This window comes from Ovis canadensis, chromosome 7 (genome assembly GCF_042477335.2).
Source record: "Ovis canadensis isolate MfBH-ARS-UI-01 breed Bighorn chromosome 7, ARS-UI_OviCan_v2, whole genome shotgun sequence".
Classification (NCBI taxonomy): Eukaryota; Metazoa; Chordata; class Mammalia; order Artiodactyla; family Bovidae; genus Ovis; species Ovis canadensis.
The window spans coordinates 81,901,798-81,917,145 of NC_091251.1; the positions used below are offsets into that span (position 1 = coordinate 81,901,798).

At 41.7% G+C, this 15,348-nt stretch overlaps 1 protein-coding gene across 4 annotated transcripts in view; it reads left to right on the forward strand.

The window, feature by feature from the left end:
• DAAM1 (dishevelled associated activator of morphogenesis 1) overlaps positions 1–15,348 on the forward strand; it is a 182,057-nt gene that overhangs the window by 83,710 nt on the left and 82,999 nt on the right. For all 4 annotated transcript variants that reach the window (XM_069596723.1, XM_069596724.1, XM_069596726.1 and 1 more), the window contains exon 3: positions 14,547–14,636. In XM_069596723.1, coding sequence (XP_069452824.1) covers positions 14,547–14,636 — 90 coding nt within the window. The remainder of the gene's footprint in view (positions 1–14,546; positions 14,637–15,348) is intronic.

Sequence of the window (15,348 nt, forward strand, 5' to 3'; positions counted from 1 at the left end):
AGGCTTCCCTGTCCTTCACTATCTCCTGGAGTTCGCTTAAACTCATTTCTATTGAGTTGATGGTGCCATCCAACCATCTTATCCTCTGTTGCCCGCTTCTCCTGCCTTCAGTCTTTCCCAGCATCAGGGCCTTTTCCAGTGAGTCAGTTCCTCGCATGAGGTGGCCAAAGTATTGGAGCTTCAACTTCAGCATCAGTCCTTCCAATGAATATTCAGGACTGATTTCCTTCAGGATTGACTGGTTGGATCTCCTTGCAGTCCAAGGGACTCTCAAGAGTCTTCTCCAACACCACAGTTCAAAAGCATCAATTCTTTAGCGCTCAGCTTTCTTTATGGTCCAACTCCATACATGACTACTGGGAAAACCATAGCTTTGACTATATGGACCTTTGTTGGCAAAGTACTGTCTCTGCTTTTTAGGTTGGTCATAGCTTTTCTTCCAAGAAGCAAGTGTCTTTTAATTTCATGGATGACGTCACCATCTGCAGTGATTTTGGAGTCCAAAAAAATAAAGTCTCTCGTTGTTTCCATTGTTCCCCCGTCTATTTGCCATGAAGTGATGGGACCAGATGCCATGATCTTAGTTTTTTGAATGTTGAGATTTAAGCCAGTTTGGGAAGTCATCTGTTGTTTCTTAACTGGAGTCTGAACTTTATACGTTAATTGGAGTCACCAACTTTTTTGGCACCAGGGACCAATCTCAGGGAAGACAATTTTTCCACAGATTGGGTTGGGGGGTGGAGGGTGGGATGGTTTTGGGATGATTCAAGTACATTACATATATTGTGCACTTTATTATTATTGCATGAGCTCTACTTCAGATCATCAAACATTAGATCCTGGAGATTGGGGATCTCCGGTGTAAAGGATTGCTTAGTAATTAAGCAGAGGAACTCAGACTGCACAAAGACTTCAAAGATATATCTAGAATAGTCTTAAAGTGTTCAGTTGTCTGAAAGCCAAAAATCATAGTCTAATGAAGGAATTGATATCAAAATTGTTCAATTGCCATGAGTTTAAAAATTCTTTTCAATTGACCAACTTATAAAACTCAAAAAAGAAAATTCTGTTCATGTAAAGGACATGGTTAATTGACAGAGAAGAAAAAAAAATATTGAGTAGATATTCCCTTGATACTGTGGTATTTTTGAAGAAATTAACTTGATGAGTTCATAAAGAAATGTTGGAACAGTATGATAATGTGCAGTATATCACAAAAGGAAGTGGGAATGTAGATATGGGCCTAAATGGGTTCAGTGCTAAAATTGCTGTGGGATAGATGTGAACTATTGCCAGTATATAGTCAGTTTAAAGATGAGCAAAAAATGATCCTAAATCTAGAACTTGATAAACAAATTATTTAGGGCCTGAGAAGAACTGATGGTTTGTGATCCAAGGGATGTTGATATAGGGGGTTTTGCTTGCTTATATATGCTGTGTTTTTGAATTGAACTTTGCAATACATCCAGAAATCTAGTGGGATTGGCAGTAGATCTTCATTTCAATGGACAGGATACATTTCTTTGAGGTCCTGTCTGCTTAGAGATAGTGAGATGGTCAAGATGGTCTTCAAAGTTTTCATCTCGTCTTCTGATTCACTGAACAAATACAGAAAAGCTTAAGATAAAACCGTAAGCCATTTTATTCCTTCTAGTCCTAAATGTATATTTTATCTCATCAAGACCATTCCAAATGTCCTTTTATTCAAGTTGTTAAATTTACATTTTTTACTCCATGTTCAGTTCAGTTCAGTTCAGTCACTCAGTCGTGTCCGACTCTTTGCGACCCCATGAATTGCAGCATGCCAGGCCTCCCTGTCCATCACCAGCTCCCGGAGTTCACTCAGACTCACGTCCATTGAGTAAGTGATGCCATCCAGCCATCTCATCTTCTGTCGTCCCCTTCTCCTCCTGCCCCCAATCCCTTCCAGCATCAGAGTCTTTTCCAATGAGTCAACTCTTCACATCAGGTGGCCAAAGTACTGGAGTTTCAGCTTTAGCATCATTCCTTCCAAAGAAATCCCAGGGCTGATCTCCTTCAGAATGGACTGGTTGGATCTTCTTGCAGTCCAAGGGACTCTCAAGAGTCTTCTCCAACACCACAGTTCAAAAGCATCAATTCTTCGGCGCTCAGCCTTCTTCACAGTCCGACTCTCACATCCATACATGACCACAGGAAAAACCATAGCCTTGACTAGACAGACCTTAGTCGACAAAGTAATGTCTCTGCTTTTGAATATGTTATCTAGGTTGATCATAACTTTTCTTGCAAGGAGTAAGCGTCTTTTAATTTCATGGCTGCAGTCACCATCTGCAGTGATTTTGGAGGTACTTTGTTATCGAACCATTTATTTCTGGGTGCTTCTTAATTTAGAGCAGGGACTGAAATGGGGATGGGGGCTCAGGGAGAGATGGAGGAAAAAATCATGAAAACTTTATTTTATTTTAATACAAATTCTGCAAAACCATCTCTGAACTAATAATGTTATTGAGAAAATGGTTATGAGTCCCCTTGGCCTTGATGATTTTCATTACCCTGAGTCCTAAAGAGATGTTGAGAGGTATGTATCTACTTAGCTTTTGGCTTCAATTTAAAATCTGATTATTTAACTTAATCCTCAGGCTGCCATGTGCGAATTACACAGTCAGCAAATTGCACTACTTGCCAACTCTTTACATGTCCCCATCCAGACCAGTATAGGTTTTAAAGACAGAGAGGATAATTTGATCTCCATAAGTGGTATGGTTTAGGTAAGCTTTCAAGTGCAATTTTGAAAATGTGTTTCAGTAATGGCTAGAACAATCTGGTAGTTTGTACAAATAAATGTACTCAAGTATATATATTGATGCACTGGGAGTCATTTAAATACCATTTGCTCTTTTAAAACATATGTCACACAGCCTGCTCGAGGTGAATGCCCAATACATGGATCATGAATTGCAATTCTAAACTGTCCTTAACTCTTTTTATCTGCTAGGCTTGAAGTCCCCGCCCCCCCACCCTTTTCCACATGCAGTTCCTCTGGAATTTCAAAGTGTTTCTTGATTTGTGTTTTAGGAGCTCAGTACCAGTTACATCTTTTAGTCAGGATTTTCTGGCTCATGGATGAAGGGAGTAAAAAAAAAATATATGTATATATATATATATATATATATAAAACATATATTTTAAAAAACCAAATTCCTAAAAAAGTTGGAATTTTCCACGTCTTGTCTAGTGTTAAATAAATCCACTGGAAACATCCTACAGCTGCTAGCTGTTTATTTCATTATACAATGTAATATTTAAGAACTAAACCAAATGAAGGTCACTTAGAATATATACTTGCATTGTTTTCAGGAAAGATGGACATTTCTTAGGTATAGAAGAAAAAAGCAAGTCCTTTGCCATCTTTTAAACAATCAGTTTAGTTTATTCACCTATGGACACGCATGTTAAATCCACTGTGAGCATGCACCTTTACAACGTCAGAGAGCGGAAGGGCACAGGCATCGAATCTGGCATTTTCACTGAAGATCCCCAGGGCCTCGAGCAGTGCCTGGTCCTGAGTCCATGGTCAGTAAATGCTTGTGGCCTGGATGAATAATTCACTAGTGAAGGTTTATACATGATATGCTCAGGAAGATTTGCATGAATGTGTACATGCATGAATTAATGATGGCTGGATCATCCAACAGTTGGATTCCTATTCTGAATTATTCTTGAAGTAGTCGTGATAGGTTTGGGCTGGTTCCTGTACCCTTCCTGCATCCATGTCCACCTTTTGTCAGTCTCTCTACTCTTCTTCTTCATTTGGATGTCAGTTACCATGGGAGCACTAAGGGTAGCAGGTTAAAAGGGTGAGGGGGGTGGTGTTGTTATTCAGTCGTGTCTGACTCTTTGTGACCCCATGAACTGCAGCACTCCAGGCCTCCCTGTCCTTCACTATCTTGCTGAGTTTGCTCAAACTCATGTCCATTGAGTCAGTGATGCCTTCCAACCATCTCATCCTCTGTCATCCCCTTCTCCTCCTGCCCTCAATCTTTCCCAGCATCAGGGTCTTTTCCAGTGAGTCGATTCTTCGCATCAGGTGGCCAAAGTATTGGAGCTTCAGCATTCAGGTCTAAGAAATATTTTCCGTCCTCGGCAGTCTCTCCACCCTATATTACATGGTAGAATAAGTAAATAGCTGCAGTGTGGGAGGAGACTCATTGTGCTAGATATCTTTTGACCCTGCTAAAACTTAGAAGTGCCAGCTGAGCTGCTTAGCAAGTCTAAGCAGGTGGGGAGAGGCTTGGGGGAGAGCAGTGCTGGTGTCACTGTGGAAGAGGGATGTGTGTGTAACTTGGCTTCACACTTGCCCACAGGACCTTTCTTATCTCTTACTCCACAAGCCGACTCTGTGTCTCAGGAGACAGAGTCCCTCCATTCAATCACGAAAACACTGCTTAGAAATCCTCTCAATTAAGCCTTGTCAACAGAAGTTGTACTAGATTATAAATATAAAAACTGGAAATGTGGGTGGCTGGATTACTGTTGCGAGTTGATTTCAGCATATATTTCGAACAGGATGGTTTCCTTTAGGTTATTGGAAAACTGCTGGTGATGCAGACTAATTAAAAGTTAGTTAGTCTCATGAGTTTCTAGTCGAAATAACACCAAGAAGCCAAGTAAGAAGCCTACAGGTTTCGCAGCAGACTTTTTTCTAGCAAACTGGCTATAGTTTGCATTGCCTGCTATTCAGAGTAGGAAAGGAAATAGTGTGAAACAATTAACCGTGGGTAGTAAGAAACTAAAAATTATTTCTATTAGTCAGCCTTTGCTTGTGGGGTTTCTCAGTTATTATTTTTATATGTCGAATGAAAACACATCTGTCAGACACAGAGAACATTATTGTGTAGGTGGTGGTGAGTCATATTGTGGTATTTTGTATAATGACTAAGAACGTTGGCAGAAATCTTACAGGCTGAAAACCTTTAAGGCTTGTTCTCCATGTGTACACATCTCTTCGGGGACTTAACACTCGCTGTTGTTTTCCATTTATGTCTGTCTTGACTGGTTAGGGACGGGTAATAATTCACTGAACACTCCTCTATTTAAACCAACAAAGGGCTTATCTAACTTTAAGGTTTCCAACCACCCCTATGAAAATAAAATACTGTTCTCAAGGTCATGGTGGTTAAATTTTAAGAGCTGTGTTGGCATTTCATGACTCGTGGATGTGGTGGCTGTTTGCTGTGGGAAGGATGGATGTTCATAAATTTAATGAATTATTGCAGCTGAAAGGTACATGTTCTCCATACATTTATAGAAGTCTAATTTTGCTGCTGTTAAAGTGCCACCCTTCAGTCCTCTGTCTGCTTTGTCTGGCCCTATCTGCTTTGTGTGGTTCTTAGCACTGTGTCATGTGACTTAAGGCCTGACCATTTGTCCCTCCAAGAGGGTTTATCTTGTATATGGTAGTGTTGAGTTGTGGGGTGGGAGATGAGGTTAGACGTGGGAGATGATGGTGGATGAGGGAGAGGGCTAAACCCAGAGAAGGCACCACTGCTGTTGGGTTTATGTGAGGTGAACCGGGGGCTTGCTGCCTCCTGGACATGTGGGAGACTTTTGGTGGGTGGGATCAGGATGGGTAACTTGGGCCTATTTACTATGGGTAAATACCTGGTGTTTTTAATTTGAAGAAGAAAAGTTACCCTTGTGTGAATAATATAATGTTAAAAAATACTGTGAGCTCTGTGCATTGAGTCAAATGGATGATTACCTTGTCAAGGACCATTTAAAAACCAAAGCCAAACAACCCCAAAACAGAAAGATACACAGAACATGGGTTGATAGGCAGGGTAACCCCAAGGACCTGTCTGTCTTCGCTCTCCCGCTCTTCGTGTTTTTAATCTCTGTTTCCCCCAGCATTCAACATGTGTCTTCCTACTTCTGTGTGATAAAGAGTTAGCTTAACTCATTAGAAATAGAAATCCTGAATTCCTTCATTAGAGGTTTCTCTTGTTAGCTGAAAACTCACTTGTTGTTGGCTCACTGAAATCTATTGACTTGGTAGATGTTCAAAAAATAGGTCCTTTAAATATCGCATTGAAGGTATTATAAATAATTCCATATTTTAGCCTCACTCACATCTCTGAAAAGAGCTTTTCAACTCATTCAAAACCCTTATTGTATATTATTTCAAAATTCCTTTCTTTGCTTTATCTAGTGAATCAATCCATTTCCTTAGATTTATTTGCGCTGTGCCAATTGTTTTCTGATTTATATAGATTTCTCTATAGAGTTGCCTGCTTACTCTAGAGTGTAGTACTGGTGGGGTTTCTTTGTGCAGAATCTTTCCAAGTGGAGTTTATAACATGCTCTGTGAGAGATGAAGCCAGAATTTTAGTTCCCACAGCTGGACCTCCTTCAGCGCTCTTTTCTTCTTAATAAAAAAATGTCTAATTATTATGTTTTCTCCAAGATAATAAAAAATATATGAAATAAGTGTTTTATAAAGATATGAAAAACATAATTGGTATCTTCCCACAGAAGAAAAGCCTTTGTTGGTTTCCATTTTTAAGAACTTGCACTTTCTGTGGAGAAAAATGATGCTTGGTGCAGATGTTTCTTTCTTTACCATTTGCTAAATCATTTTCCTTTAACTTTTAAAGCCCTATCCAAGAAAGAATGATATGGAAAAAAAAAAAATTCTTTGGCCAATGAAGGGAGCCAGGCCATCTCAATCTAAGGTATAGTAACAGGAACTAAATGTATTCTGTTTATCTTTGGATTAATTGCCAGCCCTCAAAACAATATCTAACATAGCCAGACTGCAAAAACTGGGGGTGGGGGAAGTAAGGTGAGAGGTTAGAAGGTGATCTAGAAGCAACCAGGAGGCTTCTGGGGGTTGTGCTAAATACATTTGTTTGTTAATCTTAGTGAAAAAGATTGAGGGCAAGAGGAAATGAAAAAGGGGGGCGACAAAGGATGAGATGGTTGGATGGCATCACTGACTCAATGGACTTGAGTTTGAGCAAACTCTGGGAGATCGTGAAGGGGGGGAAGTCTGGAGTGCCGTAGTCCATGGGGTCACAAATAGTTGGATAGGACTTAGCAATTGAAGAAGTGAAAAACTTGACTGTTAACCCACAGAAGGCCAGTACTCTTCCCTAGATCACTACTCAGGAGAAACAAAAAACACTGAAAAGTTTCTTCAGGACTTAAATTGTTATATTAACCTATCACCTAATTTAATCTTAAGGGACATTGGGGGAAACATTGCCCATCCTCTTGGTCTAAATGGAATGCATACTATTGGGAGTCTACATAATTTTCAAGGGAAGGACAAGAATGTTTCCTGGAAGTGCTCATGGTTTCGAACAGAAATTGTATCTAAAGTTGTAACATTTCTCAGACTGAACCACTTACTCTAAATGGAGGCTCACTTTTTCCCTTTCCCACCTCTTCATACATTTTCCCCCAATGTTTCTTTTCTAAATAGATTCCTTGTTTTAGTTCACTGTTCAACCAGAAGGATCTTTCCTTACTGTGTGCACACAGTACGTACCCTATTTTCTCTATTCTGAAATTTTTTGTTTTCCTGGGGCTCCATCAACCAGGCTTGATTAAAAAAAAAAAAACTTTATTGAGATATAACTTACATGCTGTAGAATTGACCCCTTGGAAGTGTAAAGTTCAATGCATTTTAGTAAATTTATATAGTTTTGCAGTCATCACCACAATCCAGCTCTAGAATAATTCCATCACCTTATCTCCTCTTGGGTCCATTTGCAGTTAATCTCTGTTGCTACCTCTAGCCCCAAGCAACCACTGATCTGCTTTCTGCTTCTATAGATTGACTTTTTTTTTTCTTTAAAAATTCATGTAAAGAGACACTATCTGAGATGCTGTGATCCTAATTGTTTTGTTTTCCATGATTGCCTCTTTCAGTATTTGAATTATCAAAGTGAAAAATCTTTTATAATATTACTTTGAAGTAATTTTATAGCTTTGAAGAAACTAATGTATGAGATGATTTCAAATTAGTTTATACTCTGTTCTTTTTCCTCCTTTCGTCAATTGTGCTTTCATTCCCCAGCTTGCCCAGCAGTGTATCTAAATGAGTGCAGGTAGCTGAAAAAGACAGTTGCCAAAAGCAGCCCATGCATTTTGTAACCAAAGAACGACCTCAGGAGTAGTGTCTGTGGAATAGGGTATAGATTCAAACATAGGAGGTAAAGCTAAAGCTAGCAGCTTCCATAAGAAACCATAGAGTTTTGTTTCATTTTGTTTTGTTTTATCTGCAGCTTGCAAAAATTTCTTACAGAAAATAAAAAAACACTAACTTTAATAAAAGAAAAAATATTACGAAGTTATATTTCATAAAAAACACTTAGTGATCAAAATAGACTTAACAAAATGAAAAGGCACAGGTGAAGCAAAATACTAGCCGTACATACCTCTGCCAAAGGACATGTTTTACAACAGTAAGACACAATTCATAAGTGGGCAAAAGATTTGAATAGATATCTCAAAAAAGAATATGTGTGAATGTCATGTGAACTTGTGAAAAGGCATACTCAGCATCAGATGTCATCAGGAAAATGCAAATTACAACTGCATTGAGGTACCACTTCACATAAGCTGTGCTGTCACTTCAGTGGCATCTGACTCTATGTGACCCCATGGACTATAGCCCACCAGGCTCCTCTGTCCATGGGATTCTCCAGGCAAGAATACTGGAGTGAGTAACCATTCCCTTCTTCAGGGGATCTTCCTGACTCAGGAATCTAACCTGCATCTCTTATGTCTCCTGCGTTTGCAAGCAGGTTCTTTACCACTTGCACTACCTGGAGAGCCCTGCTGCTGCTGCTGCTGCTAAGTCACTTCAGTCGTGTCCAACTCTGTGCGACCCCATAGACAGCAGCCCACCAGGCTCCCCCATCCCTGGGATTCTCCAGGCAAGAATACTGGAGTGCATTGCCATTTCCTTCTCCAGTGCATGAAAGTGAAAAGTGAAAGTGAAGTTGCTCAGTCGTGTCCGACTCTTAGCAGTCCCATGGGCTGCAGCCCACCAGGCTCCTCCGTCCATGGGATTTTCCAGGCAAGAGTACTGGAGTGGGGTGCCATTGCCTTCTCTGTGGAAAGCCCTAGGATGACTAAAATTTTAAAGATATAGTACCAAATGTTTGTGAGGGTGTAGAGTAACCAAAACTGCTATATGTTGCTGGTGGGAGAGTAAAATGGTACAACCAGTTTCTGAAGCTTTAAGTGCAAAAAACTTCAACATATACATTTGCCAAAACACGAAAATTGCTTACTTAAGAGTGTACCCTTACTCTGCGTACGTGCCTGCTAAGTCGCTTCTGGCTCTTTGCGACCCTATGGACTGTAGCACACCAGGCTACAGTCTCTTACGTCTCCTGCAGTGGCAGGCGAGCTCTTTACCATTAGTGCCACTATCTTATGCAAAAAAAAAAAAAAAAGGGAGGATGAGTTTGAATTATTGAAATGCATTGATCTTCGCTATGTCCCATAATAACCCCTCTCCCTCTTTTTCAGATACCTCACCACTAAGGTGAGGACCTTAGTTTTTTCTTCAGTCCAACTATATATCAGATATTGTTTTGGATCCTGGCAACTAATGCAGAGATAAATAGAGCAAATTTCATTCCTGCATCTGGAGATGAGTCTAGGAAGGGAGTCAGACATGCCAATGTGATTGTGATTAATGCAAGTGTGATAACTGTGGCAATGTGATTAATGCCAAAAGGTTAGGAGAGCAGAGAAGGGTACTCCCACCCCCCAGGGTAAGTCAGGTAGGCTGCCTGGGGGACAGCTGATCCCTTGTAAAAGCTTAGATACCTTGTAAAAGCCAGAATACTGGAGTAGGTAACCTTTCCCTTCTCTAGGGGATCTACCCAATCCAGGGATCGAACCCAGGTCTCCCACATTGCAGGCGGATTCTTTACCAGCTGAGCCACAAGGGAAGCTCAAGAATACTGTAGGGCAGCCTTTCGCTTCTCCAGAGGATCTTCCGACCCAGGAATCTAGCTGGGGTCTCCTGCATTGCAGGCGGATTCTTTACCAACTGAGCTATCAGGGAAGCCCCCAAAGCTTAGGTAAATGAGACTCATTCTTAGACATGGGGGGGAAGGGCTTTTTGGAAAAAGGTTTCAGAAATGGGCAACTTGTGATCCCAAGTGCTGAAAGTTGGCTGCTGGGGGAGGAGGAGGAGGAGGAAGGAGGAGGAGGAGGTGGAGGTGGAGGTGGAGGTGGAGGTGAGGTGGGGCAAGTCAGCAAAGGCCATATCATGAAGGGCCCTACCTACCAGCTAAGGAATTTGGACTGTATCCTGAGAAGAAGAGGAATTGTTGAAGCCTTCTATCATCTTGTCTTCCTAACTGGAATCTAAATTCCATGCGATTGGGGTCTGTTATTCATCTTTGCATCCTTTGTAATGTCTGGCCATGGTCCTAGAATGGATAGGACATGGAGTAGGTGTTGATTGATCTGTAAGGCTGTGTGATAGTCTGTTCCAGTCTTGCAGGCTTGTTTCAAGCTGTATTATTAAACCGGAGTGAGTCAGAGCAAAGAAACTTTTGGAATGGAGGGGTGGGGGTCTCATTACACTCTGGGCATTGTGCCTAGGCACTCCCAATTATTATTTAATCCATGTCACCCCTCCTCGCTCAGATTTGCCAGTGACCTCTGATTGCTCTTATGATAAAGACCAAAGTTTACAGTGGCCTGTCTACAAGGCTGCTGTTCACTGTCTGTGGTGCTTTTGACCTATTTAATTTCTATTCATTTCTCAGGTCTCACCTCAATCCCAGCCTTCCCTGCCCCATGACTCCCCGTAGCAAATGGGCTCTGGCAGCTCAACTCTGTGTGCTCGTCCCTGGGATCCTGTGATTATTTGATTTCTATTCTGCCTCTTCAAGCGTATGAGCTCTGTGATACCTTTCTATTCCCTGCACCTACAATGCCTAAATTTAGTGAATGCTTGAATTTTACGTAATCCATAACAACCAGACCTGGAACTCAGGGGTATCTGACAACAAAGTCTCCCTCTTTGTGCAAATAGACACTCAGCAGGCCCAGGGGGCCGCCAGTGCAGCTCAAGGGTGCGTTTTTCCTACTGACGTCAGTGTCATGGTTCTGCCCACCTGTTGAGTAATCAACAGAATGAGCAGGCTAGTGGTTAAGGACATGGGATCTGGAACCAGACAGTCTAGCCTCAAGTTCCTGCTCCACCATTTACTAGCTGTCTTACCTTGAACAGGCTATTGAATCTGTTTGATTCAGTTTCCTGGTAAGTGGGATAATACTACCCAGTTTATAGGATTATTGTGAGGATAAACTAAATTAATCCATAAAAAAACATTGCTACTAAGCACACAGAAAGTGCTCAGTAATTGTTAGCTGTTACCATTAACCACTGTCCATGTATTCCTATGGTCTTACTCTAATCCCAAATTACATCCAGAGGACCTATGTGTGTGCATGCTCAGTTGGGTCTTACTCTGTGACCCCATGGACTGTAGCCTGCCAGGTTCCTCTGTCCATGGGATTTCCCAGGCAAGAATAGTGGAGTGGGTTGCCATTTCCTCCTCTAGGGGATCCACCCGACCCAAGGATCAAACCCGCATCTCCTGCATTGGCAGGCAAATTCTTTACCTGGTGAGTCACCTGGGAAGCCTAGAGGGCCTATGGCGATTTTTAATTATTTTATGGAAATTCTCTCCTTGCATGAAGCCATCTACTCTAAAGTTCGAATTCAACCATGTCCTCTCAATTCAAAATCGGTCATTTGTGTCTCAGCAGAAGCAGTTTTTTAACTCTTAACAGTAAAACATAGTAATACTAGTACTTTTTGCTGTGAATTTTGAGATTTTTAAGATTCACATGTTTCTTCACACCTCTGCTCAGTTAGGAAAAACAGTAATGCAGTGTAGTAAAGGATACAATATTAATAGCACTGTTCTCTCACAAATCAGGGCTTCCCATGTAGCTCAGCTGGTAAAGAATCCACCTGCAATGTAGGAGACCCCAGTTTGATTCCTAGGTCGGGCAGATCCCCTGGAAAAGGGATAGGCTACCCACCCCAGTATTTTTGAGTTTCTGTTGTGGCTCAGCTGGTAAAGTATCCGCCTCCAGTGTGGGAGACCTGGGTTCAATCCCTGGTTTGGGAAGATCCCCTGGAGAAGAGAATGGCTACCCACTCTTGTATTCTGACCTGCTGAATTCCATGGACTGTATGGAGTCTCAAAGAGTCGGACATGACTGAGCAAGTTTCACTTTTCTCTCACAAATCACAACCCTTTTCCCCAAACTAACCACCATATTATTGAGCTATTTGAATAACTGACCTGACTCCACAATCCCACCCCAAGAAAACCCTAATTGGGAAGTGCTTTATGTTGCCATATCCCCCTATTCATCAGGAGATGAGAACAGGTATAACTTACAGGAAATTTAAAAAGGAAGAAAGGGAAAAAATAATAATTTCACGTATGTAACAGTTGCATAACAAAATTTTAACATTTTTAACATGTTCCCTTATAATGGAATTTCCTGTAAATATTTTTTATTCCTTCCTTGGTTTTACATTGTTGAAATTCTTAACTAGTTTCTAGTGGTTAGTGTCTGAGTGTGTGTTTTAGTGACTTAACTGCTTACCTTGCTCTTAAAATAGCTCCTGGTTTATATTAAAAGATGAGAGAACTAACCACAGTACCTTTGCCCCTCCCTGTGCCAGACATTACTGCCTGCTGAGTTGATGTTGCAAATCCTCACAGAGCCCTGAAATTACAGGCCCATCCTGGAGATGAGGAAACAAAGGCTTAATGAGATGAAAAATTTTCCTAGGCAGCTGGCATGTATCAGACCTTGTGTGTCTAGGCCCTGGAGGTGCAGGGGTTCACAAGATCAGGGCATAAGGGATAACGAGAAATAAGCCTGGCAGTTAAGTTGGGGTTATAAATGGAAGACCTCAAAAGACTGGCTGAGGGATGTATAATTAATTTTGCAGGTAGTGTGGAACTAATGACATTTTGTACTTCCTGCCACTTTCTCAGTCCTCAACACTGGGCAGTCAGTGATGTAAGGAACCTTCCAGGTGATTCCATTGCTCACTCGTCTGAGGACCACTGGTGTAACGCGTCAGTGGCCATGATGTAGAAAGTATCAGAAAGGCGAGAAGGAACTGGGGGAGGCTGGTGCCAGAGCCAAGGCAGAGGTGATTAGGGCATAAGTTTGGGTCCTTCACTGGAAACAAAACAAAAGGAAAATGTGAGCTTTTTTTCAAGGAAGAATTGATAGCACTTGATGACCCAGCAGAGGCAGAACTGTAAGATGGGAGGCCCACGAGTGATAGAGCTGCATTATATGCCTCAGTTGGCTGAACCTTATTATTGTGCCTTAATTTATAGTAATTTAATATGTCTCACACCCATCAATCTGCCGCTCTTAACTAGATTCAGCTTCCCTGTAGGAATAAAATTGTACCAGATGCTCAATACAAATAATAATGTTGACCATGGAGTAAGTTATTAAATGCCAAGAACTGTTCCCTATGCACTTTATAGTCATTATCTCATTGTTGTTCATTAGTTATAGATGTTCATAAATTGCCTTCCCTCAGTGTTCAATCTAAGCTGCACACCACTATAAAATTAATGTTTCCAGACACTGATCTGAGAGACTAAGAGTCTGGGCTGAGGAGTCAGACAGCTCTAGGCTTAAACTCTAAGCCCCATCATCTACCAGGCATATGTGGTCTTTGAGCAGGTTACTTACCCAACCTTCTGCCAAAACTTCCCCCAGCTGTATTACAACAAGTATTATTAATACAAGGTGGGTGTGATCATGAGTGGAACTCTCAGGGTTATTGTGAGAGCTAAACAAGAAAATTATTGCACAGTGCTTGACATTTGAAGTACTGAATAAACATTGGTGATACAGATGTCACTCCCTTTCTCAGAACCTTCACTGGCTCTTCTTGGTCAAGAAAATGAACTCCTTAATCTGGCCTTGAAGCTTACCTCCCCAACCTTTTATCTGATGGTTCTTTGCATAAACCTAGTGCTTCAGCTAAGCTGGTCAGTGTCCCCTAGATGCTCTAATTCACTACCACATCCCAACCCTTGGTTTTCTTCTTCCACCCGTCTCATCATGTCCCTCAGGGCCCATCCCAGTTGTCAGTGTTTGTAGAGCCATCCTGACCAGTCCTTCATCTGTAAAATGAGTAAATCCTTCCAAACTCTGGAGCTTTAAAGACCTTTAATGTTCGGTGGACCCTCTGCAGCAGTACACGTTGGCCCAGGACAACTCTGTCCATGCCCAGCCTGCTTTCCCCACCCTTTGGTAAGTGTAGGGCTGCGTTGGGTGCCCAGCCCAAGGCCAGGGACCTGCTTTCCTAATGCTGGTGACAGACACTGGCACTTAGAGCTTCTTGGTCTTTCCTAAGTTCATTTGAATATGTGTTGGCTTCGTTTTCTCACTCCGGTGATGCTGATAAAACTTCCCTTATAGGAATAACAATTAATTTGTAAAATAATTATTATTATTTGTCTTCTCAGGATGAACTTGACCTCACAGACAAACACAGGGAAGCCATGTTTGCACTTCCAGCAGAGAAAAAATGGCAGATATACTGTAGCAAGAAAAAGGTAAGATATTCATGATGATTATGGTTAACTGGAAAGTTATCATTGTTTTGATGCTCTTTGCTCTCCCATTTTACCACCAGACTTTGGGCAGTTCTTTATAATGTAAAAACCGGATCGAATGTGCCCAGTTGTGGCCTTAACACTACATGTGGTAAAGGGCTAGCTCTGTATCAACACTCACTGCAACCCCCTCACCTCACACCATTATTCATAACCTTGTGTATGAGACCCCTAAATAACATCCGCTTACAGAAGGTTGAAGTGTTTTTCCAAAACTTGCCCTTTACATGAAAGTTTGTATGTAGGTAGGTGAGGACCAGCATTGTGGTTTCACAGCTGTAGTTTTCCCTGCTCTCTGTGACTACCTTCTAACAACTTTCCATTTGGCCATCTCTAAGATGTGGCCTTGTCCTTGTGGTGTGAAGTGGCTCTCCATCCATTTCACGTTCCAAACTGGGGCTGGAGTAAAGGGGAAGGCGCAGCTCCCTACCCCCGCTCTGAGGGCCACATCGGGAGTCCCAGACCTGAGTTCCCTCACATCCCACTGTTAGCTGCATGGGCACACCCCCCTGCCAGGAATGCTGTCTTATTCTGAGTGGTCATCTACACACAAAAGCTGGGGATTCTGGTACCTTTGGAGGAGGAGAGAAAGGAATTCATGGGGTAGAGAAAGTACTTAACTCTCTTCCCTAGCCTCCGTGGCACTAGGCAC